Genomic DNA, 26,576 nt, shown 5'->3' on the forward strand with positions numbered 1-26,576 from the left:
AGAGGAGATGAAGTTCAAACAAAGGGCATTGCAGAAACAGGGTCCTTTGTATAATATCATCAAAAACAATATCCTGTAAATGCTAACCGTAGTGCTAAAATTCACAACACAAATGTGTAAATAATGAATTGTATGAATAAATAAAGGAGGCTAAATAGCAAGCAGTGCTAATGCGGAACTGTGTTAGTTTGCTGCTTCAATGAAAGCAGAAGGATAAATTTTAAAATACAGACACACACTGTGTACGCTGTGACTGCAGCTGCCGAACAAAGCTGCATCATAATGTTAATATCACAGAATCATCTGTATTTTCCTTAGTTTTTGATCTCTCTCTCTCTCTCTCAGACACTCTCTCACACACACACAAACAATTTTGGGAAATTGGGAGCTGCTCCTAAAGATAACGAACCTTTTTTTCTTCTTTATAAAAAACCCCCCAAAAACAAAACTGTTTATTTCTACTGCAGTTAGACTTTTTAATATGCCAGTGTTAAGGCTAAAATGCGCTGATGCTGTGACAGTTTACTCCGGAAGTGCAGTTATGACCCGCTGCTTTCGCACACTAGAAACCGAAAGTGTTCAAAACTGCGTCAGAGCGCTGAGAGGAGTGGCTGTGAGTCCCGTTATTTTCGAGAGATACTGTATTCACAGTCTTGGGAGATTTCTGCAGACATGGAGCTTCTACCACTTCTCTTTATGAGCTCCTGCTTCCTGACTTTGTCCGGACTGACGTTTGGTGATCAATCCGGTAAGAAAATCGTTAATTTATTATTTATTTACCGATCGTAGGCGCACGCGCAGTTATGGAACAATGGAGTGTCTGTGAACACGCAGCAGCGTGGGGCCTTAAGGTTGTTCAGGCTGATGGTTTCGTGGGTGGATGCCTGCACCATCCGTACCCATCACTTTATCGTTTAACGCAGCTGTCCGCATTGTGTTTTGCGTTATGTGAGTATACTGAGTATTACGGTAAACAAGACAAACCGAAGTCAACATTTTCAGGCGAACGTGTTTTCAACACCATGATTATTTATGGTCATTTATTAGAGAAACTCAGTTTCATTTGGAGATGTCTTAGGTGTGGCCTCATCGACAGCGGTCTGTGCGCTGCTTCCTGAAACGCACATCCTTTTTCTTTCCTGTTGAGACACCAACTGTGTAACATTTGCTTCTGAATATGAAATTTAAGTGCGTGTCCGCTACATGAAGCTTTAAAGACACTATAGCTTTATATACTGACCAACAAACTGAAAACTCAAGACTCACAAAAACTGAACGAGCTGACACACACACACACACACACACACACACACACACACACACACACACACACACACACACACACACACACACACACACACACACAGCATAGCTCTTGTTTTTTTTCCTCTCAGGCTGTAGGTAATAATTAAAGTCTGGAATTTTAGCTCGCTAACAGTAGCAGCTGCATTCTCACAGAGGTGGTGCACATGGCTCTGATAAAGAGAAGTAAAAAATAGAAACAAGAAAATACATGAAAATCTGTGTGCACTTTTGGCAGGTACACAGAGATTTTAACTATGTTCAAATGTCTGTGCAGAAACAGATTAAAAACCTGAAACACTTCAGTTGTGTTTGCTTAAAAAATAAAATAAAATAAATGAATAAATCCCAGTTTCATTCCTGAGGAGCAGAACGGGACTCTGCTCTAAGCACTCAGCGTGAGGACTGAGTGAAGAGTTATAAAGTGTTTAGAATTTGCATGTTTTCAGATATTTAATCAACTTACAGACAGAACAACAACACAGCTCTGCAACACCACTGACCAGAGAGATAATTAATGGGAGCAAAGACCAGAAATTAATTTTTGACTCCTACAGTTTATAATAATGTGCATTACATGGAAAACAGGAAAAGACAGCAGTGTTTACATGTGTAAGGCAACTCAATTATTTTGTAACTGTAGGTGTAACACCCCTTTCTAAACTTGGGATACAGATTTGAATGTTGTGCTGAGCCAACAGCTAAAGTTTGACTGCTGGAGCAAATTGAGTGACTAATGAAACGCTCTGAGAACTTGATTTTATCAACTTCACAAAAGAATAATGTCATATACATACAACGGAAACAACAGCATTACATGAAAGGAAAAGCTGGGACAAAAATCATGGAAAATAATAAACAAACCACACCCCAGGGGATTTGGCTCAGTCTCTTGTGTCAGGCCACACCTTGCAGTGGGAGTCCAGCAATGAGCCCCCTCCTTGCAGGATGTGCAAAGGAGCAGTGAGGTGCAATTCTGTCCAAACACTTAAGTAGACTTTGTACAGTTTGAGGCTCGTCCAAAGAATTTAACTTCCTTCTCAGAACAATCATCTCAAGGAATCCTGGAGGGGTGGCTCGCCATCTTTGGACTTTTCTTCAATGAACCGTACACCCAAAATACCTGACCTGTATAACACAGAGTAACATTCAGGAACCTACATTTAGACATTCATGCAAACTACAAAAACAAAACATATCCCCTTTTCTGTAAACTGCATTTACTTCACAATGAACACAACGAGGGTTTGACACAGGAACATACAGTCTCTACAGCATAAATATAACCTGCAGTCTTTGCATACAGCGTTATAGGAAGCTAACAAAATGTAATGTAATCAAGCTGAATGGGTGGATGACTGGTTGTGTAAAGTGCTTTGGGGTCCTTAGGGACTAGAAAAGCGCTATATAAATACAGGCCATTTACAGGCCATTTGTGGAGAATTTGTGGGTCCTTCTAAAACAGCAGAATTATGTTGAAGTAAAACCGTACACCTCTCTGAAGAGTGTCCAGGAGCTGTTGCCTAATAATTATACACACACACATTCTCATATTTTTCCTTTCTTAAATATTCAGTTTTGACTTAAGATAATATTATTGGACTGACCAAGATCTCTGTAGACATTCAACAATAACAATAACCTTCAAAAATAAAATATAAGATGCTTAATAATTGTGCACACAGTGTGTAGCTAAAGGGTAAAATAAATTATTATAATCCAAATGATGCTGTGCTGAGGAAATGTGCACTATAATATAAGGTGTGTGTGTGTGTGTGTGTGTGTGTGTGTGTGTGTGTGTGTGTGTGTGTGTGTGTGTGTGTGTGTGCGTGCGTGCGTGCGTGTGAGAGAGAGAGAGAGAAACTGAGACTGGCCTTAACCTTTGACCCTGCTGATTCTGGAGATAGGAGTGGATCCTCTGTTTCTACCTCAGCCTCTACACAAAGAGTTTTACCATAACCAGTCATTTCTGGTCGTGAATCGTTTTCCTGTCACCTCTTCTGTGTAACTGTCACTGAAAAGTGGTGACAGATTACACCGGAAGTGTAGGCTTACTGCTTTTAGGGAACAGAAACTCTAAGAGGAGTGGCTGCGAGCTTCGTTATATTAGAAAGATGCTATTTTTGATCCCCAGCAGATTTCTGCAGACACGGAGCTTCTACCACTTCTCTTTATGTGCTTCTGTTTCATGACTCTGTCCGGACTGACGATTGGTGATCAATCCTTTAGGAAAATCGTTCAATAGACTGATCATAGGTGGAAGGGGAGTTATGGAACAATGGAGTGTCTGTGAACACGCAGCAGTGTGGGGCCTCAAGGCTGTTCGGGGGATGGTTTCGTGGTGGATGCCTACACCGTCCGTGCCCGTCACTTTATCTTTTAACACAGCTGTCCGCATTCTGTTTTGCGTCATGTGTATACTGAGTATTAAACGAGTAAACGAAACAAAGACCTGAAGTCAACATGTTTTTCACCATAATTAATATAATAATACAGAAAAATACAAGATGTTAAAAAAAATCAAATTATTAACAGACGCAAAATCTAAATATAACAAACTTACTAATAACCACATTTGTAAGTTACTAATTTGACTTTAGATCAGCAATAATCACCCTCACAGGGCCAATATCAAATCAGTATGATACTCATAAGACATTTGTTGCCGGATACTCGATGGTCGGTTGCGTCGTGTGTCTGGCGACACTCTCAATGGAGGACTTTGAACGACATCTACCAATTCGGAACCACGATAACAGAGTTCAGGCTGATTGGAGCCGGCTTATCGAAGAACAAGAAGTGGCTACAGCTGTTCAAAATCCCACAAGGCTGGCCGACATGATAGACGATGGGCAGGGCTGTGAGTACTCAGACTGTGTTTCTTTGAACGCTATATGGATAAAATCTTGGAGAAGAACAATGGGAATTGAGAGATTTGGTGACCACTGACGGAAATTAGACCAGCTGTAAACATTGGAAGCAGTTTGTTCGCACTAACCAAAACAACTACCATCTTCATCTCAAGCGGCCCCCTGGCGCCAGCTGGATGCTCAAGGCAAAAGCTAACGGGAATAACAAATTCTCCCTTAGATAACAAGACTGTTTGTTGTGACTCTTCCCCCTCCTTCAAGGCCACCCGTGTCAACCGATGATTGCTGACTTTTGCCTAACCGGGTGAAGGGACACTTTCTCTCGGCTGAACATGGAACACACACACGCTCACACATACGCATGTACATGGACACAGACCTGCACTCGAACTACTACTACTGTGTGACTATCACTGAAAAAACAGTGACAGATTAAACCGGAAGTGTAGGCTTACTGCTTTTAGAAACAGAACTCGATCAGTGCCTTAAGAGGAGTGGCTCTGAGTCTGTTATATTAGAGAGATACTATTTTTGAACCTCAGCAGATTTCTGCAGACATGGAGTTTCTACCACTTCTCTTTATGTGCTTCTGTTTCATGACTTTGTCCTGACTGACGTTTGGTGATCAATCCGGTAAGAAACGTATTGATGTAGAGGCTGAGTACGTTTGAAGGTGGTTGATGGGTGGAATAAAGCGATGCCACTGTTACGAATAAAACTTGTGGTGTTGAGTAAGTCCAGTATCTCTAGCTGTACTTATCTTGTCCGTTTATTGCTCACCATTGGTTGCATTTGTTGTTCCACACTTCATCATAGTATCCAACATCATTCAGAATAAATCACAACAGTGCAGCGGCTACAAAAGGTTTGCTCCCTCAGACCAAAAACATGTGACACTAATTTTATGTGTCTGTGAGCGCGAGGGAGAAAAAGGAGAGTCGAAAAGTACGAGCTGTCACCGACCAGAAACAGGAGCTGGAAGCATGTAAATATGTTAACCACTACAGCCAAGAAGAGTGCCTGACAGCCCAGCTGTAAGTAAGCTATTAAGACTCAACTGTGCACTGTGTTCGTGTTTTCCTCTGAAACAATAAGTTCCGTTGCAGCAGCCTTTCAATGCCTCTCTCTGTCTCTCGCTAGCAAAGTTGACCCAGACAACAAAGTAAAGCTAGTTTTCAGCTACGAGCCCGACACGAACCCGACGTATCAGCCAGAGGTCCCTTTACTACGGTTCGGAGCCGCGAACCTGTTTTATATGCGCGTGGAATAGTTTCTACACGAGATCGCTGCAAAAAGTGCAGCCTTACCTAATGTCCACCTACTGTTACTCATTTATATTAAAGTTTTTAATTAATAGTAATTAATAGTAATAAATCACACAGCAATAGTACATTCATGTAGTTGTAAAAAGCATGATAATATATTAAGTAATCCAAAGTATTCAGAATACGTTACTTTCATTGAGTAACATAATGGAATACGTTACAAAATACATTTTGGAGCATGTAATCTGTAATCTGTAGTGGAATACATTTTAAAAGTAACCTTCCCAACACTGATGTAACAGTCTGCTTCTAAACTCAAAGTTACTGAAGATCTCTGGTGTGTAACCAGTTACTTATTCTGGATGGCATTACCTTGGTCCGCAGGATTACTGTGAGGAATCCTGTGGGCATTTTTTAACAAGGTTATGTCCTTCAACAGCCCCAGTTTGGATTCAAACACTGTATTGTTCATTTGTTTAAATAGACTTTCTTTGTGATAAAGCTTACGGTTAGGTTGGGTCAGGTGACCCTGAATCCTCCCTTAAACTTTCCATGGTACACAGAGCACTCGTCTCCAGTCCCCTTTCTTTCACTATACGTTTACAGGTATAGACCAATAATGACTTAAATTGTGGCATAAATTGAAATCTAAGTCCGTATCCATCAGAAGTGAAATTAATTTGTGAAGACACTAAATTTCCTCACAATCCATTCTAAATTTGGATTTAAAATCAGATAAGAAAATAAATATTTTATAACTTTGTGGAATTTTATTATTATTTTGAAAAACTGAGCTCTGACACCATAAAGAAGCTACTTTGGCTGCTCCATTATTCACAAGAGGTCTTCACAGCAGGCAGCTCTGCACATTTGGGCTCCTTTGGTGACGCCTCCTCATCAGAGCAGGGAACTTTCTCTTGTTAGGTGAATGTGTATACCACTGGAGCTGTTAATATTGATCATAATGATATGTGTCGATGTGAGCATTAATGGTTGACTGTCTCCCTGTGATAGATTTTCACAATTATATGAAGTTGTACCTTCAGAATGAAGTCGGAATGATAATATAATTGAAAACAATGAACTCCATCATAGGGTATGCTGGAGTTTAATACTAATAACAGTTAACCAGCCATAATAATAGCAATAGTTCCAGTCTTTGTGATAATCATTGTAGCAATAACAGTAGCAAAAATAATTATAAAAATTGTTAAACTAAAGTAATATCTTTATTATGATAGTAATGTATAACAATTGAAATGAATGTGTCAACAAAGCATAGTAAATTTGTTTTTATATGTAGTATCTACAATTTGAACACCTTTGACAACAATTTCTATATTTTTATGTATTTCATGATTTATTATATCATTAATGACTGGATACATGCTGTTTAATGATGAAATCACATTCACCTTAAAAACTGCTTTTAGTTTGAAATCCGAGCTCAGTTTCTCTTACCATAATACCTAGTATACACGCGTAACGCAGGACATAGTGAGGAGCTGGTTTGATCACTGTAGCAGATCAAGAAAATGAAAGTATCCTCTTGATTATTTCTGATACTCGTTGGTTCATTTGGAGACGTCTTTAGATGTAACGTTGGTGTCAGCGGTTTGTGTGTTGCTTCCTGAAAACCCACAAAAAGCCCTTCGATTTGTCAGTTTTTAAGATTTCTTCATCATTAAAGTAATCCAGTAATAGTCACCAGTATAAGTGTTGACAGTTAATTCGGCAAACTTTCATTTTCGAAATTATAAACACAGAGTGTGTGTCCCTGATGTTTTCCCCCGCCTCCTCGCTTACAGCGCTGTTGCTGCCATCATGTACCCCGGTTTAACCGCAGTAACTGGGCCTGTCAATCACAGAGGCTGTGGCGTGGCTGCTTTGAAAGTGACCAATCACATGAGTGCCTTCTTCCTTCGTGTTCCGCCTCCAAACTGTCAGCTTCGGGAGCAGAGCTGCTACAGGGTTTGCAAAGCAGAGACCTTCGACTGTGTTCTGGCTTCTTTGTGCACTTAGCTGCTGGTTGTTGTTGCGTTGACTGGCTGCATGTGACTTTATTTTATTGATGTTGTGTAATTCCACACATATGTTCTTGTTTTAACATATGATATAGAAACTGAACAACAGTGTTTCCTGAAAACCCTCTCCTGTCTGATCATTTCATAATAACATTTAAATTTACAATAATTGATTACACAGCAGTGGGGAGTAGACTTCATCACAGTAGATGTCTTTCTGAAAGTGCTGTAACTGAGTTTAAGAATATAACTCTCCCACTGATATCATCTTCAGAGCAGCTACTACAAAAGGAGTCGACATCTATTTAGTAATTTTACCTCTTTACTGCGTATGACTCTGGATACTGTAGCTCCTGTTGTACTTGGCTTTCTGGTATAACTCTCAAATGTGCTGATTAAAGCAGATAACTGTGATAAGATTGCTTTCAGAGCTGTTGCCCAAGCAAAGGGGGAGGGTGCATCTGACCCCCTCGGCTGTAATTGGTCCAGCCCAGAGTCAATCATGACCAATTCAGAGACTGACTGACTTCTGAAAACATAAATGTAATAAATAGAGTAAAGGTGAGCTATTATACTCATTTCTAGCTCCATATTTTATTCTTAGACACTACTGGAACAGTTTAACATGATTCACAGTTCACAATGATCCTTGTGGTATTTCAGGAAGAGCTAGGACCCCAAATCCAGACTCATTGGCAGGTCTGAAACTTACAACAAACAAACTACCCACAGCGTTTTTGATGTGAAAAAGGCTGAGGATAGACAAGGGCTGTAAACCCACAGCAGGTAATTAGAGACAGTAGACACACCTGGCAACACAACTGAAACTCATCAGGGAAAATAAAACTGAGGAAAGTAAAACTGAACACTAAACACACTGAACAAGGATCACTAAAATAAAACAGGAAATCACTAACACAGAGACAAGAACTCAAACATATGAAATGTCCACAGAAAGACAAACATGGAAAAAAGAAACAAAACAAGACTGAGTGCAGAGAAAGGAAATACAAAGAGGAAGTAATAAACCGAAAGTCATCAATAACTAACAAGGATTAAAGGCACAAATAATAAAATCAGAAACCAATGCCAGAGGCCAAAATAACTATAAAACACAAAATACTATTTATCTAATTTATATTAGAAAACTCTTCAGCTTCTTTGCCCTCCATTTAAACCTGTCATTCAAACTGTGCAGTGGGACGTGGACCACAGAAAAATGTGAAGAGGAACTAAACTGAAGAGTGAACTAACTGTTTAATTCATGTTTTGTCTTTCAGGGACATCTGTGATTGTGAAAGAAGGTGATTATGCCATTTTACCCTGTTCCTTCGGCACCAATGAGAACATTGAGGATGTGCGGTTTGTGTGGACGAAGGAAAGAACTGAAAAGGAGGTGTTTATACATGATACTGGGGTGAATCATAGTCCTGCCCTCCCAGGTCGAGTCTTACATTTTCGAGATGATCTGAAGCACGGCAACGCCTCCATAAAAATAAATTATGTTCAGCTGGAGGACAGAGGAATCTACACCTGTAACTTTCCAACCAGAGGAAAAACATTCAGGATTAAGCTTGTTGTTGGTGAGTGCTGTTATCAGCTGATTATTTACAGATGAAACAGTCAGCATGCACATCTGGGTCTCACCCCTACAGCACACCTGTAGTGATATTTGCAATATTTGGTGGACAAACTGAGACCGTCCCATGTGCATGCTGGTCCTGCTCCTGTCTACTTATCAGAAATCTGACGCACTCACAGAGACATCCTAAACAAAATAAAATCTCTGTGACGTCTCAACTCTGTGAGCAACTTTACATCACACAGACCTCAGTGGACCTGTGGATGTAGAAGCTATGATCCAGTCTGATGCTCACATGTGTTTCTACAGCAAACTGAGATAATCTGGCTAAACCCCAAACATACACTGTATATAAAAGCTGGACACCATGACATCACTATCTGGTTAATGACGTCCTGTTATGGTATCCCAAGCTGACTGTCCCCAATTTGGTGTTTTGAATTATCTTTGCTTTATCCTAATTTTCCTAATTATCCTAAAAGTACTGATAACTTATTTAAACAGGTTTTTCACATTTGTGAAAGTGAAAGATTTCCTAAAACTAAATATAATATAAATAAATATAAGTGACTAATTCTGTTGCCTAAATCTGATTAAACTGTAACTGAAAAATATTGATCAAATAAAACAAAACCACATTGGTTCTCAGCACCTGTGTTCAATTTCAACATGTTTCTCAAGTCTTCCTGGACTTCCTGAAACGTGTACCTGCAGTTCTCTGGATGCAGCTGCAGTTCACTTATAATTTATTTACAAAGATTCAACAGAGAGAAATCAGTTCAGTTCATTTCTGCTCTGTTTGGGGGAAATCCCTGTATTATTGAAGTGGGGGTCGCCTTCACTCAGCATGACTGAAGAGTTTTAGGACAGAGAGTTTTGGTACTGCACCATCTGATCTCATAATGTCTCCCCCCAAAAAGAAAACACAACAGGCAGAAGACATGATTTTGTGCAATTTGCAAAGTAAATTGTGTGCTGCAGATTTTATAATTCACATTTGTGTGATTTGTTTAAATATTTTCTTCCTAAAAAGTAAAATCTTACAATTACAAATGCTGTAAGGCCACAAAACCACATCTGTTCACAACAGTTACAAAACTAACAGCAACTTCAAAAGAAGATTTTGTGCTGATGCAGATGTTTGTAAATCTGACCCTAAATGTTCCTTCTTTAAAATTCTAATCCTTGTAATGAAGGGATTTTTTTTACAGGCTGTTCTTGCTTATATGACCAAACATCAGAGTTAGGACAAATTGTGCTACATCATTAAGGACAGATTAATGTAAGGTGGTTCCCACTGTCAGCACACGCCTCTTCTCTTTTCCTAACTCCGTGTCAATTCCCCACCTTTCCTTGAAAAAGAAGTTAAAAATAGCAGCTATGAGGTGCTTTTGGAACTTAACCTCCTATGTGCATGCATTTTCCTGTATATGTCAATTTATCTAAAATTTGAGGAGTCTTCAAAAAAAAGGCAGAAAGAAAAGAAAATCTCTGCGAATGAAACTTTAAACACTGAATAAATATTAATTTCTCCTTATAGTTCAGACACACAGCTGTTCAAAGTGTGACTCACTGTGTGATTATCAGCCATCCACCAGGATATACCAGCCTCCAGTTTAAATGTTTAAGGATTTTTTTAATCTGTGACTGTGCTTTCTTTGGGGATTATAAAAAAAAAACATGTCTAATATAGCAGGATAACACTTCTGAGTTTATTTTCATCAGTTTTATCTGTCTGCCAAATTGATGAGACCACAGTCACCTCTAACATGTGTGTTTTTTCTCCTTTCAGACTCCGTATTAAAGGTCCGGAACGTCCCAGGTGAGTTCCGTTTGTGGTGAGGCTCAGTTAAAAATTGATCCATCACGACTTTACTGTCTTTTGGTTGGAACCCTGCAAAGCATTTACTGATTATTTTTTTTATAAACAGTTCAGGGAAATAAAACTGTTTTAATTGTATTTGTAAATGTATATGTAAATATTTGGTGTGGGTTTTTGCTACATTATCTAATTAATTATTAGTTCAGTAACCAAAAATCTGTTATTGATCCGGGCACTGTGTTCGTTAGACGTAGCTGTTCAGTCCAGTAGAAACTACCTGATGAGATTATGCTCAAAATGTATCGCATCCCTCTCAGTGTAATTAAAAAAATTTAATTATGTGGAGAAATGTGGATTCAAATGTATTTTTATTTTGGAGAGCTTTTGTTGATGATATTTTTTGTAACGTCCACAGTTATTACATTATTAAATGCCTGAATTTTTAAAAAAAATATTTTATATAACTCTTAGACAAACTCTGGGACGTCCAAACGTTTTCTGTGTAAAAATTTCTTTATGTGAGTCAAAAATATTGTTTAGAGTAAAAACTAAATTTCTCCTCAAACATCAGAGCTGTGATGTTAGAAAAGTTAACGCAGTACTCCACTTTTTCTTATCAAATACATCATAACCCACATCTGCACTTAGAGTAGCTGAACAGGAACAAATAACCAATTAGCTGTGATTGTTCTTACATAATCTGTCTGTTATGTGTTCACAGGAGCAGCAGAGCTTTATGTCACAAGTCATAATCAAATAAATGGCAGGGCACTGCTTCAGTGTGATGTTCAAAGTGGACTCTCCAAACCTACAGTGGAGTGGCGGGCCAGTAACAATGAAATCATTCCTTCTGAGAAGCCACAGGTCTCTGAACAAGGAGGTCACTTCTACATCACCCTCAAAGCTACTGTGGAAAAAAGTGGCCGCTATCACTGTGTCGCCACACAGAAGGAAATCAACCATCAGGCACAAAAGGAAATCAATGTACATTTGAATGGTGAGTGGCATTTTAATCACTAAACGATTCTTATTGCTTTTGAAAAACGTAAATAATATTCTCAGATTCAATGCAAAGAGTGACGTCTTCAAGGAAACAAAAGATTAAATAATGAACTCATAAAAACTTCAAATATCTGGAAAATGTGAGATTCACTGACACTGAAGCAAAAAGCAACTTTAGTCTGAATTCAACTCATAAATGATTTTGTTTGTATGTAAGACTTCTTACAGGTGTCATTATGTCCTGTTGTGGTCCCTGAATCCAGAGATGGGAGTTGCCCAACATACGAAGTGCCTAATTGTTGCTGCAAACCACAGAAGACTTAATGATATAAAAATAGCAGCAAATTTAAAATAACATATAATAGAGAGAAGTCTGAGCAGTCTTTCTATATTGATGTTAATAAATTAAACAATAAAACCAAGAAAGAAACAGGACTCCCAATCATATACTGTGTATTAAAGATGAACAAGTGTTTACTGAGGTCGGAGAGTAAGTGAGCTGAAGGGCTGTTTCCTGTAGATGTGGTGAGTGAAGGATAATCCGTTAAAACGACTCGACTGAACTGACTTTTTAGTCACAAAGTAGGCTCGCACTGCTTTATCATCCTTTTTTATTCTAATAGGACCATAATTTATATAATAAACAACATCTTATTGTGTCTTGATGCAAGCTCAATCGTCCAGGTAAGTAAATCCCCAAGGCCAGGGGGCCCAGGCCCATCCACACCGGGCGTGAGAGGGAGAGCGGTTCCTATTCTCTGTGTGATGCTGGGATCTTCCAGTTCTTTGAAGCAGCTTTTGATGTTTGCAGTCACAGCAGCATAGCAGTAAACTCAAACCTACTCCAGGTCAGGTTCATTCAGTGCAAACATGATAAAATAAGACTTTGACTCAACACCAACCAGGACTGCAGCGTTGCTGTTCGAGGAACTGACATTAAACAGTGCATCAATGTTAAGACCATTTCAAGTGAACCGAATATTTTGAGATCTGTTAGTGCGCCTTGACTTATTACTTTTATACAGGTATAACACTTCAGTCAGGAGGGAGTAATTCACACATGTTAATGATTCCCAAAGTGTTGACTTCACCAATTAAAGAATCTGATCAAGGAACTGACCTCCCAGCCTGTTGTACTGTTGTATAATGTACTGCTTATAAGACTGGGGAAACCTGCAGTCAGCTGAGACTCAAGAAGTCACTTGGATGAGCGATGAAACGTTTCTCCCACTGAAAACGCTACGTCCAGGTGAACAGAATCAGCTTTGGGGGATTTACTTACTTGTATGATTGAGCACGCATCAAGACATTAAAGAATCTGCTTTCAACAAGAAAATCATCAACATATAGACAGAGAGACTGTAACTTAGTCTAATGTGACTTGTAAGGGCTGCAGAAAGGTTCCAGATTTTACATTTGGCTGCAGGGTTCTTGAGTTTGAAAGTAGCTGAAATGTCATTTATTAGCACCTACTTGAACCTCCGAGGACATGGTGTCCACATAAGTGGACATCACATTTTGGGATGTCTAGACCAAAATACAAACTTTTGCTCTACAAGGACCTGATTTCCACTCACGAGGACATTATACTGCCACTGTTCTATCAAAATTTAAAGCGAATATCCTCATATGTGGATCTCGTTCCTCTCAGAAACAAAAATCAGGTAAAAAAAAAATTCTGGTAATTCTTTGTTTTTACATTAATCAGATCCCAAAATAGCAAAGAGCTTTTAAAAATGCATGCCATGAAAGAGTTCGGGTCTTAGGAGGTTAAGAGAGAAATGAGGATTTTCCTCTCAACAGCTGACTAATATTTTTTCTGGTTCTGTCCTCTCCCAGTTTCTTTGAAAAAACAGAAAACACCACCGATGTTATTCTGTGGCCTATTTGTTCCTTGGTGTTCTGTTGCTGTCTTTGGATATTAATAATCTTATTGTTGAAGCAAACAAACAAAAGTTGCTACTAGAGATGCACTGATTGACCAGCCATATGTTATCCAGTGCTCTCAGCCCTGTCCGGTGTACAGATTAACTTGTAAGGGTTAAACAGTGTTGTAGGAGTTGCTGATCGCAGTCTTCAGTATTGCTGTGTTTCCTCTACACTGGGATCAGAAAAGCATAAATTCATATCAGGTGATTAAATCCATCTTGGTTAATTTAAATCTTGTGAGGCTTTAAAGAACAGAAAACCTGATGAATATAACCAGGATGAGTCAATCCTGGATCTGAAAGTTGATCTCAGGAGGCGTTTTAAGAGATTAATGAATGACCTTTTGATCAATACATAAATAAATGAAACAAATATGTGGAGTGCAAATGTTATGGCATACAGTGGCATGTACACTGCACAGCCCAAAAAAAAAAAGTCACACACTCAAACATGTCGGACCACAGCTAGCTTTGATGATGGCCCTTTTTCGCCATATTTATTTTCATGCAGAGTTTCAATAATTTTGAGAGTTTTGATGATGGGAGAATCGTACTGCTGTGTAAAGTCTTCTCCATCAGAAAGATTCAGAGTGGGGTTGACGTCTCGACTCTGTAGAGGCCAATGTGAATATGATCCCTTGAGCTCCCTGTTCAGGGAGTCACTTTTTCATAATTTGAGTCCATTGAATCCTAGCAGCGTCACCTTGGAATATGTCTATGCTTTTCCCCTTAATATGTATATGTCAGGACATTCAGTATATTTAGGTTGTCAGCTGACTTTGTGTTTTAAGCACAAAACGCTGCTGAAGCTGGACCTACAATTTAATAGAGGACATTTGCCACACCTGCGCCGTTAAATCCAGATGGTGACTTGTGTTTTTTTTTTCCTGTGGGTCAGGCAGTATGTATATATATTAGTGCTGTCAGCGTTAATCTAATTAAAACAATGTTAACGCAGCATTAACGCGTTAACAAGCTAACCACGCTAATGGGTTGACGCTGTGCAGCCCTCGCACGGTGCAATCTGTGTTAACTCGATAATGGGGATTTGCCGTGTTAATGCAGTTATGGTGTTAATGTCGTATTAACGAGATTAATGCTGACAGCACTAATATATATATAACAGTGTTGGACAGGAATGTGTTATGCATCTAGATGCTAATGTCAGTGATCATATTAAAGTTAACAATTCTGTTTTTAATTGTGTCAGATATGTTCTTCTATTACCTGCCTTATGGGCAGATAGGAAAAGGAAATACGCATTTTTCCCTTGTTGCAATCTACTGACTTTATTGCAGGGGAGCAATATTAACTTTTATTGCATGAAGGTGAAGAACGTGATCATAAAGTGCACATTGCGCCCAGACCACAAACAACTGCTAATAACATCCGACAGCAACTCTCTGCAAGCATCTGCAAAGGCAGTATGCTAACATAAAGCTAACAAGAGCTCAGAGTAATGTTACAGCTGAGTGTACATCAACTTGCAGGCTTGTAGTATTGTATCCCCCATTTCCAACTCTACCTGTCTCTCTGTGGCCAAAATACTTTTTGTCTGAAGTTGTCTTTGAGCTAGTTTCCAGATTTGCTGTTGGCTTTGTGCTAAAATGTATAAACTAAAAGAAAACTCCTGTGTGTACGAATTAAGAAGAGGTTTGGGTCAGTAAGACTGTAGCTTCTGCCTAGTCATTTTGCATAGGAACTAGGGGTGGGCGGTATAAACGGTATACGGTTGAAACAATATGAATTTCGCCAACGATAGAGATTTTAGGGGTGTCCAAATTCATACGCTGCATCCTGCTGAGGACCCGGCCTTCGCGGTCTACGTAGGCCAGGTCCTCTGAAGGCCGGAAGTGAGCGGCTGTGTAATTAGAGAGGCTAGCCTTCAGTTTTGTGTCATTGCTGTCTCAGTGGAGTTTAATAAATTCAGCCGTCTGCTTCTTTCTATCTAAAATATAACAGGACACTGGCGTAAATTCTCGATCATCTCACACTTCTGATTAATCAGTTTTCCGTTTGATGTTTATTCAGCTGTGTGAAAACTATAATCTATAATCTCAGCCAAACCAATTTACTTAGGAACAAATAAAACAGAAAGAAGCCAAATAATAACATATTTAAATTATCTAAGATACTTATATATCATGTTTAACCTGAGTAGCCGCGGGGGGTTTGAAAATGATGTCAACCTCGAGACCTCAGAATTAGGGAGATATTCAAAGGGGCTGTTTGGGGTGGTGGGGTGGAAGAGTGGTATACATATACATACCTATACAAAAAACTTGAATTTTACAATGTTTATTTATTGGATAAAATAAGTTAAATGTCACCGTTTTTATTGTCCGGCCGTAAATAGGCCAGGGGTGTTCGCAATCTAATTGGGCTGGGTCCTCAGGTGGACGCATAGACTGGAAGTGAGCGACTGTGAAATACATCACAAACTCCCTCGGTGGAGTGAAACTCTGCCGTCTGCTCCTTGCTATGTAAAATATAACAGGACGCTGGCGTAAATTTTCGACCATCTCACACTTCTGTTTAATCAGCTTCCTTTTGACATTTATTCAGCTGTGTGAAAATCCTAGAGAAATCCTCCTGAGGGATTAATAAAGTTTTATTTAATCTAATCTAATCTAATAACTCTAATCTCAGCCAAACCGATTTACTCACGAACAAATAAAACACTGAAAAAGGCCAAACGATAACATGTTTAAGTTATTTAAGTGACTTATATATCATGTTTAACCTGAGTAGCGAAAGACCGTGGGGGTTTCATCATCTTTTTCAAGTTCCTGTTAGGAGTCATGCAGTCGCATTTTGAACCAGCTGCAGACGTGAGAGCAATGACTGACTGACCCCCACATAAAGTGAGTTACAGTAGTCCAGGCGGGAAGAAATAAAAGCATGGATCACTGTTTCAAGGTGCTGCCTCGAAAGAAAAGATTTTACTCTTGCCAGTCACCTTAAATGATAAGAACTGGACTTCACCACTGCTCTGATTTGGTTGTCCAATTTAAAATCACTGTCCAACTTAAAACCAAGGTCAGTAACAACAGGTTTAAAATAGACTTCCAGGGATCCTAAATCAACAGAGGAGGACTCACAGGGACCACTAGGTCCAAACACCAACACTTCTGGTTTTTTTTCGTTAAAATTTAAAAAGTTTAGAGCCAACCAAGCTTTAATGTCATCTAGACATGTCAAGAGAGGTTTTATGGAGATGCCATCCTTCTACTTTAGTGGTAAATCAATTTGGCAGTCATCGGCATAACAATGAAATGAGATCCCATGCCTTCTAAGGATGGAACCCAACAACAACAACAAACTTTATTTATATAGCACATTTAAAAACCAGTGGTGTACCAAAGTCCTTAACATGTAAGAGAGTAGGGTGAAGTAACAGGGAAGGATGAGGGCTATGGCAAGGTGCCAAAACATGCTAGCAGGTTGAATGGCATTAAAACACAAAGCAAAAGAATTGCATATAAAAGCATAAAAGAAAACGAAGTGTAAAGGATAAAACAGTCAAAAAATTAAAAATGTTTAAAAGTAATTAAGAATAAGCCGAAGATAAGAATAACCATTAAGCTAACTAACAAGCAAGCGTTAACTGGAAGAAAAGGTGAGGCTAAATAAGTGGGTTTTAACCGCGATTTGAAGGAATGGATGGAATCAGACTCGCGTATAGCGATGGGGAGGTTATTCCATAAATCAGGTGCAGCCAAGGCAAACGTGCGGTCACCTCTAGTCTTCAGCCGGGATCTCAGCAGTACCAAGAGTGACTGGGAAGATGATCTTAGTGCTCTAGTAGGGGTGTATAATCTAAGTAGCTCAATGAGGTAGCTTGGCGCTATATTGTTCATAATTCGGAAGGTAAGCAGCAGGATTTTGAATTGAATACGATACTTGACGGGAAGCCAATGCAGATCAGCAAGGACAGGGGTAATAGAGACACGGCGCCCACTACCAGTAAGGAGACGAGCAGCCGCATTCTGAACAATTTGCATTCTACGGAGAAGAGGAGAGTTAAGACCGAAGTAAAGTGAGTTGCAATAATCCAACCTAGATGTCACAAAGGCGTGGTTAAGCTTTCCAAGGTCCCAAAGCGGAACATAATGTCTGGCCTTGCTAATAGGACGCAGTTGATGGAAGCAAGATTTAACAACAGAAGACACTTGTTTCTCGAACTTAAAAGAGCTATCCAAAAATACACCTAGGTCACTAACCGTGTCGGTGAGGAAACTGTTAAAGGAACCAAGGGCATCACGGAGTTGGTCACGGGGGACTCTGCTGTCAAACACGATAATTTCAGTTTTCCTGTCGTTTAGAATAAGAGAGTAACCTGCCAGCCAATTTTTGACCTCATGCATGCAATCGCAAAAGCCGTACAAAGACATAGCGGGATCATCAGTTAGTTCGAAATACATCTGTATGTCGTCGGCATAACAATGATGTGCAATGTTATACTTCTCAAAGATTGCGCCTAAGGGGAGCATATACAGTAAGAAGAGCAGTGGCCCTAAAATTGAGCCCTGTGGGACGCCGCATGACAGAGGAGAAGATGATTTGGAACCGAGAAGGCTGACAGATAAGGTTCTATCTGACAAATAAGACCTAAACCAATTAAGTGCAGTGCCACCAATACCCACTACATCATTTAATCGAGAAATTAGAATATTGTGGTCTACTGTGTCAAAGGCAGCAGTTAGGTCAAGCAAGACAAGAACAACATGGTTACCAGAATCACATGCCAGAAGGATGTCATTAAAAACCCTTAATAATGCAGATTCTGTTCTATTAAGGGTTTTAAAACCTGATTGAAAAACCTCAAAGATACCATTATCATCTAGAAAATCTTTCAGTTGACTAAAAACAATTTTCTCTAAAACCTTGGAGAGTAAAGGCAGCGTGGAAATAGACCTATAGTTGGCTAAAACTGTGTGATCAAGGCCAGGTTTCTTAAGCAGTGGGTGCACTACTGCATGTTTGAAATTTGCAGGAACCACACCAAAAGACAGACTGCTGTTAATAATGTCAAGGACATACTGTCGTATGCTAAGAAAAATTTCTTTAAAGAATTGTGGAGGGAAAGGATCCCGAGGGGAACCTGTGGGCTTAATATGGTGAACCACATCCTCTAAAGTGGAGAGTGTCACAAGATCAGACTGAGTGAAAACAGCAGCGTAAAGGACAGAGACAGAGGGGTCAGAGTTTGAAAACAATGAGTCGGGAGTTTGCTATTCTTGCCAGCTCAGATATTTGAAGTTTACACAGCTACATTCTCACCTGAAAATATGTTAAAAGTTTATTTTGCGACCCAGTAAGAGTAATATTAAAAATAAGTAGCTGCAGTAGAAGTAGCCATTGTTGGAAACTGGAATTGGCCGGGCCAATCTGGGATATGGTTTTTCAATTTTGTTGTCCGGGTGGAAAATCAGGAGAAATTCGGGGGAATGGTGGCTCTGGGAGATTTTCTTACTGAAATCTTCTGCTGCTGTTTTTAAAGTTTCCATGTTACCAGGCTGTAGAGGGCTCTGAAGATTTAAACAGTTTTAGATCCATGACACTCACAGTCTTATGTTAAAATGTCAAAGGACAGCATTATATTTTTGATATTAACAGTAACTCTGGGCCTCTGTGGAATGAGCAGCTGATCTCGTCTCTGTCTAAAGATGGATAAAGAAAACTCAGGAGTGCTGAATCATTCAATAATACAGACTATTAGAGTAACAGGTGTGTAGCATCGCTAGCAACAAGCCTCCAACACAGTGCGTATGCTAGCGGCTAATCTAGCAAACGAATTAACAACAGAGTGATTTTAGAACTATAAAATGCTAAGCTGTGTGTCTTTTTCATAACAGTGACATGTTTGTATTTACCTTAATTAAATGAGTCGTCAGTCGCAGTAAAGCCATCAGCAGATAAACTGCAGCAGCTGGGCTACTTAAAAAGTGTAGGAGGGCGTGTTTGCAGTCACGTCCAGCAGATGTGTGGGTGAGAGTGTGACACAGTTGCTCCACCTCAAGTCACTACTGCACAGACTCTGGCTCCAAAAATGCAAGATGGCAGCCTCCACAAGCGGGGTATTTTAGCTTCATTTTTGCACAATGGGAGGAAGTGCTCTCGCATCGTCCATTTTTTCTACAGTCATTGGCTGAACAAGGGATATAGGCTAAGGCCACCATGTGCTCGCGGTCCCTTCTCTGGGCCGGGGCCCAGAAACGCTATCCTGGGCAGGGGTTTCCCTAGATTTTTCACTCATAGGGGTCTTTTGAAAGTTCACTGTCTGGTCCCTTACCCAGGACCAATTTGAGAGGGGAGATCCTACCAGAGGGGGACTTCAATCTCTTTCAGTCCCGCCTTGCTTGACAACTGATGCAGCTATAAGAGCAGGAGTGAGGCAGTATGAAGGGACATGACAGAGAGACGTCTCTGAAAGACTGAAATGACACACACACACACACACACACACACACACACACACACACACACACACACACACACACACACAATAATCTCATGAATGCAAATATCCTGTGATGGATTTAGAAAAAGCTGGTGTGATTTTTGTGGCTGGCCTTCTCACATATGTATTTGCAGGAGTAAAAAGAATAATATTTAAATAAATAATGCAAATGTGATTTACTAATATTTTCAGCATGCAGTTTGTTGTTAATTCCACAAAATGTACTTGTCATGGTTGTCATAGTTTCTTGTTTTATTATATTTTTTTATGAGCCTCCAACATCATTTCCTTGTGTATTTATTGTTGAATGTATATTTTGGTCACTATTTCAACCGTTTACACAATTTTATCCTCAATTTTCTCAAATTGATTATGTTCTCTGATATTTATGCATCTTTGTCTGCTACACTGTTATAAAAAGAACCTTGTGTACCTTTTTGTTTCCACAGAGAAGAGTGACTCTGCACCACAAGGTAAAGTCCAGAATCCTAATGTTGATTCATACATTACATCATTTGCTTGATGTCATTCACAGTCAGTGTTGCCTCCCTAAGATGATGACCAGAGGGGCAACTGGTTTCCTGTTCAACAACGTGTGGCGCTGTGATAAAGAATAGAAAAAGGGACACACGTTGAGCTGATGTCAGTTTCACAACAGGAAGGTTTATTCTTCCTCTGTGCCCCAAAACGCTACTCGATACCACTGCGCGTAATGCGCCCTCTAGCGGCTGGATGTAGGATAGCATTTTAAATGACAGGTACAAAGATACAATCACAACAAAACACAACAACAACTGGGCTGTTTTCCCCAGTTTAATTCTGATACTAGAAAGCTATTTTCAACTCTCTACATCAGCAAGGTAAACAAACACAAAGTATTAACATTAGGAAGCAGCACAGTGAGGAGATGAGTTAGGAAGAACGTGAAGTCCTGGAAAAAAAATCAGAGTTTATAGACAATCTGGTAATTGGTGAGGGGACAGAGACGACTGTATAAGAACTTGACATGGAAAAGGAAGAGCCTTAGCCTTCAGACAATAATTCTGATGGCTAAAGTAATGATCCAATCATATGGTTGGAATAGAGTTAGAGTGACGTCAGTTTAGGTTAATGCCAAAAGCACATGAGGATCAGACATTAGCGCCCTAATGTTTGGAGTATTAAACACTAATGTGAGTGTGATAAAAGACAATGTTAACAAATATTAATAGACAGTGATATCAAACCTGGCTGTTGTCTAAACAAAGTCTGATAACAATGTTTTTGTTGTGACAGTAGTTTGACACAGTACAGAGCGAAAAAGCTCATTTACTCTCACCTGATGTGGCGCTAAGGCAATATTGAGTTTTGCCAGTAGGTGGCAGTGTTGGCTTAGACAAACAAGTGCTTCCAAAGTAATCTCTTACAAAAGTAACACAGGCCAGTCATGGTAATGGAAGGCGACAGTAAAACAGAACTGCTGTTTCTGTATTCTCTGTTTACCGGAGCAATCACACATTTACCGAAGTCGTGTTTGGTGTTCATCCAACATCATACAGGTCAGGTGTGAAGATTTCAGGTGGAATATTTTGTAATATTGCAGCTCTTCACTGGATAAATCCTGAGCTCTGCTGCTCATGACAGAATGACGGTTATTACTGAAGTAAACTGATTGGCGGCCACGTCTGCAGCCTGTTTGCAGTTCGGACACAAGCATGTCGCTCCATGTTGTACTGTGTGTCACAAATAAAATTTGACTTATTTATATATGAGTAGCACACTGTTAGAAGCTCATTCTGCAATTGCATCATCACAATAATTTGTCTAGTTGAGTAAATCTGTCCCAAAGCCTTTGATTTACTCATATTTTCCTGCTGTGATTTAGTGCATTCGGATTTTAATGTGTTGTTAGTAACCTTTACAGCACAGTGTAACTGGGGGTCATTTATATTATTAAAAAATTGATTTGCTCCAAATTCCATCATTCATCCAGCTCAAAAGATTTTTAATAGATTTCAGACACTTCTGTTTGTGGGTCAAAATATTAGGAACACCAGTTATTATAGTTCAGTGCTGTGTGACACATCAGCATTTACTGACTTCAAACAGGTTTAGATTATCCTGCAAAATCCAAGTGTCAGAAAAAGCTGAACACAACAAATTTAATCAAATTCAAATGAGTAAAAGATCAAACTTTATGGTGCTGCAGTACTAGCGTCCTGCAAACATGTACTTTATAACATTATTTTTGCAGCCCAGTTATTTAACAATCAAATTTTAATTTCAGTTTAACATTTATTTATTTAATGCAGCTAACCTGTGAGCTCTCTGTAAGCAGTGCTTAACTCTGTTCTATAAAGCTTTTTTTTTTTTTTTATTTCAGTTGTAATGTTTATTTTATCTTCCCTGATTTGAAAGACATCAGGAGGTCAAGCACTGTGATGGCATAGTGTGTTACTCAGTGTTACTCAGTGTTACTGATGCAGTTAGAGGACGAGGGTGGAGGCAGCGTGCAGGGACATTAAACCTGAAAGTGAAAAAATAACTGTTGAGCCAAATGTACCAAAATCTCACTGAAGGTTTTAGCTGTAAAACAGCTGATCAGACAAAAGAAACACTTTTCAGTCTCAGGGGATAAGAGCAGTTACACACTCTAATATGAGGGAGATACAACTTTGTTTTCAGAATCAGAATACTTTAATAATCTCTAAGGAAATTATGTTATTTCATGATCGCTTATTACTTAAAAGGTCAGAGGGTGTCCTAGTGTTTAATAATTTATTATCTTGAACACACTCTGTAGATTTTTGACTGCAGGATAATATAAACCTGTAATAAACCTTTAATTATTTCCTCTGTTGGTTTCAGTGAGGTCACAAATATGTTTGTGCAGATGAAGCTTCCACACAAACAGAATCAAGATAAAGTCAGAGGTTTAAGGTTTTAAAGAGAAAATGGAAATGAAAGCAGCAAATAAACTCTACAAGTTCAGATTTCTAATTTAGGAAATAAATCATCTTCGTCTGAAACCAGAACACAGAAAACAAACTGCTTAAATTGTCCTTTAGTTTTGTTAACCTGCTGATGAAGATGATCACAGCTGTGTCTTTGTTAAAGAATAACTCTCAGCTTTTGGTAAATATGTCAAACATGTATTCAGGAAGGGTCGCTTCACTGCACTCTCTTATAGTTTAGTTTGAGAGTTAGTGCTCAGTGCCAGTGTGTTCATCAGGAGAGCCAACAGTTTTTCAAAATAAAGCTGATTGCAAAAGAATTCAGATTTGTGTGAAGTGTTAGTGTCTAAAAACAGGTTTAATCCCAACAGCTTAAATTAAATCTTTAATTCAGTGGTTCATTTTACACACAGCGTGTTTTCAGCCGTTATTTATTCTGGATTTTTCTACAGGATGATAAAAAGAGGTCATATTAAAGTCAGTCTATAAAAATGTGTTTTTAGAAGTAATGTCAAGGAAAGGAGGCTCAGCAGGAGGAAAGCAGGAGTCTCTGAGCCGCAGCCCAGAGATTCAAACATCCTTCATAGAGGAGGATGCTCCAACATCATCATCCTCACAGCTCAGAGCAGAAACAGAACCAGCCTGTTAGCTGTGGAGACGAGCAGGAGGAAACAGGAAGTTAGATCCATGCTGACATCACTGAGCTCGCTGGTTAAACCTGCTGTTTGTTCCTGACATGCAGTCACAGTCTGAGTTACACCAATGGTTTCTCTTCTGTTTCAGGGTCTCCTGTATGGGCTGCCATAGTCATCAGTGTTCTTGTTGCTGTTGTTAAAGTGTGAGTTAAAGCTTGCTTTTTGAAGAAAGGTGAGTTTTACTGATGTACTATATCAACATTCATCATTTGTTGGCAGGAACATCAAACATTCTTTACAACTCCCTCATGTTAGATCTTAACCTTTGATTTATGTCAAAGAAGATAAAGACTTTGTTTCTATTCACTCAGTGTGTGACCAGTGTAGTTGTGTTTCTTGAATATTTTGACTTTGTTCCCGCAGGTTCACAAAGAAGAGAAAATGGCCGCTCCATAAATCTCACCTCCGAACGATCTTAAAAAGTGTGAATTGGTCATATTTGAAACCTGTTTTTGATTTTTGTCGTTGAAAAAAAAATAGAAAAAATACCATTTTAAAACAGTCACATTTCCATCATTTCAACTTTAATTTGATCATTTACTGATCTCAGTGTTTCCTCTCCTGCTGCAGTTTCATGGCTCCTCCTGAATCCTTTCCCATTTTCAGTGTGCAGCTTTATAAATAATTCACTGAACAAAGTTTCTCTGAGGTTCATGTTTTTCATGAGGACAGTGATGGTTTGTTTTGATCATAACAGATTAAAATAATTGGAACTCCAAAAAATTGTCCCCTTTGAAGATGTTACAGTTTATTATCTGGATCAGTAAAAAGAAAAATAACGAGACAAGCAAATTTAAAAATGGCCCAAAGCAAAACATTAACTCTAAATTCAGGATTTATTAAAGTATCACGTTTCTATTATGTTTCATATTCAGTTGAAAGCTGTCATGTAAATGATGAAGAAACATTTCAGCTCATACTTAACTCAGTCTAGTTAAACATGTGCACTCATGTTTTACTGTAAATGAATATTTAGCAGATAGAAAAATTATGATTTCATTTTTAGAATATTTTTACTTGCGCTTAAACTCTAATATAATATGTTGTTTTTGGTTCAGTTGATTTTTTTTTTCAAATTATATTTTTGCTGTCAACTGTTGATGTACTTTTTTATATTTATGCCATTTAACAGAAAGCTTAAGAGTGCACAAGCCTGAATAAAAAACTTTTGCGACTGTGTGTGTGTGTGTGTGTGTGTGTGTGTGTGCGCGCGCACGCATGTATATGCGTCACTAAATGTTAATAAAGTGAGAAGATGTTTTACTGTTCTAGTCAAATTCCAGAATGATTCTTATTTTGCAGCAGCTGTGCTTTGATAAAAGACATTTAGCTACAGATGGAATGTCGGTGCAAAGCTAAAGTGTTGCTCAGGATTAGCAGGAAGCTGTTGCACTTCAGTGTTTTTATCCTGAGCTGGCCGAGGAGATCGATGGGTGTTTGTCTCTAATGTGTCAAACTAATATCAAACATGAGATTGAATAAAAAGTTGACTTTTTGTTCAATCTCAGCCACTTTTGTCATTTTTTTCAAACATTTTGGCTGTAACTAGTTTAACATCAGTATGAATGTGAGGTAGAAGGAGCCGTCAGTCAGGAAACAACACTGTGCTGAAGAAACATGCATGAAACTTTTTTTCACATATTTGTTTCACTGTGTGCATTTGCTGGTTCAAATATGAACGACAACAAACAGGTGATCATCACTGAGGGAGGATCAGTGGATTTGTTAAATGTCGTCACAGAGAATGTTTGTTCACACATGATGGCAGATCCAAAGAGAGGAAACATCTTTCCGAGCTTGTCTCCACATGTGGGGAAACTTCTCCTCTCATCTAGTATGAATCAAAAGTGCAACCAGCTGTTTTTCAGCTTGATGAAGTTAAATATTGTATTCACAGCATCAACATCATGGTTCATGTCTAACTTATACCGCCTGGTAGTGAAGGCCAGGTGAAGCTTGTAAAAAGGGTTCATTACTCTTTGGTGACATCTGGTGGACAAAAATATGAAGAGCAGCTTGAATCTACAAGTAAAAATGAAGTGCTTTGTTATGATGGCCCACTCTATGAGACGAGTCTGTGCGTCCGCTGTGGTGCTTTGCACATGTGAAAAAATAATGTTTATTTGCTAAATAAACCTTCCTTGTTTAAACTTACATGCACCGGGCTGTGGTCTCTGCTTGTTTGTGACTTCTCCTTGTTTGTAAACATAACAAATAAAAGATATATTATGTATAATTATGTAAACACAATCTTATAATCTTAATAGGTTGGGAGTATGCTTGTACTGTGACGTCCTGCCTCCACACTCTAACTGTAACCCCAACCAGTGAACAGTTACATTTATATATAAAATACTGTCAATTTTATGTATATTTTATTTGACCTCGATGACGTTTTCATGGAGGTCAAGGAAAAGTGAGTAGGAGAGTAGATGAGGACTTAGGAAACAGAAGAGCTGTGTGCTGAGAACTGGACCAACCTTACGCTCGTCTCTGTTAAATATGATGATGGATGTCTGCAGTGTTGAAACTACAATATGCAGAAAATGGACTACAAAATGCACATCTTACACTGCCACCACATGTCCTAACCCCATTTTCTATGGAGGTCAAATAAACGAGAACAGTCTGTGAAATATTTTTAGAAAAAGAACATTTAGGGCCAGATTAACGTCTCCAGCAGCAGAAAT

General features: G+C 39.0%; 1 protein-coding gene across 1 annotated transcript; it reads left to right on the top strand.

Moving 5' to 3' along the window:
* Positions 1 to 576: 576 nt before the first annotated feature.
* On the top strand, positions 577 to 25,065 carry LOC147331401 (immunoglobulin superfamily member 11-like). The gene is made up of 7 exons (XM_086293674.1): positions 577 to 748; positions 8,742 to 9,044; positions 10,836 to 10,865; positions 11,587 to 11,862; positions 20,708 to 20,731; positions 23,975 to 24,058; positions 24,250 to 25,065. The coding sequence occupies exons 1-6, from the start codon at positions 673 to 675 to the stop codon at positions 24,031 to 24,033; spliced, it is 768 nt and encodes a 255-aa protein (XP_086149800.1). The 5' UTR covers positions 577 to 672; the 3' UTR covers positions 24,034 to 24,058; positions 24,250 to 25,065.
* The last annotated feature ends 1,511 nt before the right edge of the window (positions 25,066 to 26,576 follow it).

This window comes from Aulonocara sp. 'chitande type north' Nkhata Bay, linkage group LG5 (genome assembly GCF_057382095.1).
Source record: "Aulonocara sp. 'chitande type north' Nkhata Bay isolate Kocher_YH1m ecotype deep benthic linkage group LG5, A_spYH_male_GT1.1, whole genome shotgun sequence".
Taxonomy (NCBI): Eukaryota; Metazoa; Chordata; class Actinopteri; order Cichliformes; family Cichlidae; genus Aulonocara; species Aulonocara sp. 'chitande type north' Nkhata Bay.

Coding starts and splice junctions, on each gene's coding strand:
- LOC147331401 (XM_086293674.1), top strand. CDS start 673: ATGGAGCTTCTACCACTTCTCTTTATGAGCTCCTGCTTCCTGACTTTG. Junction 749..8,741: donor GACGTTTGGTGATCAATCCG/GTAAGAAAATCG, acceptor TTTGTCTTTCAG/GGACATCTGTGATTGTGAAA. Junction 11,863..20,707: donor AATCAATGTACATTTGAATG/GTGAGTGGCATT, acceptor TTGTTTCCACAG/AGAAGAGTGACTCTGCACCA.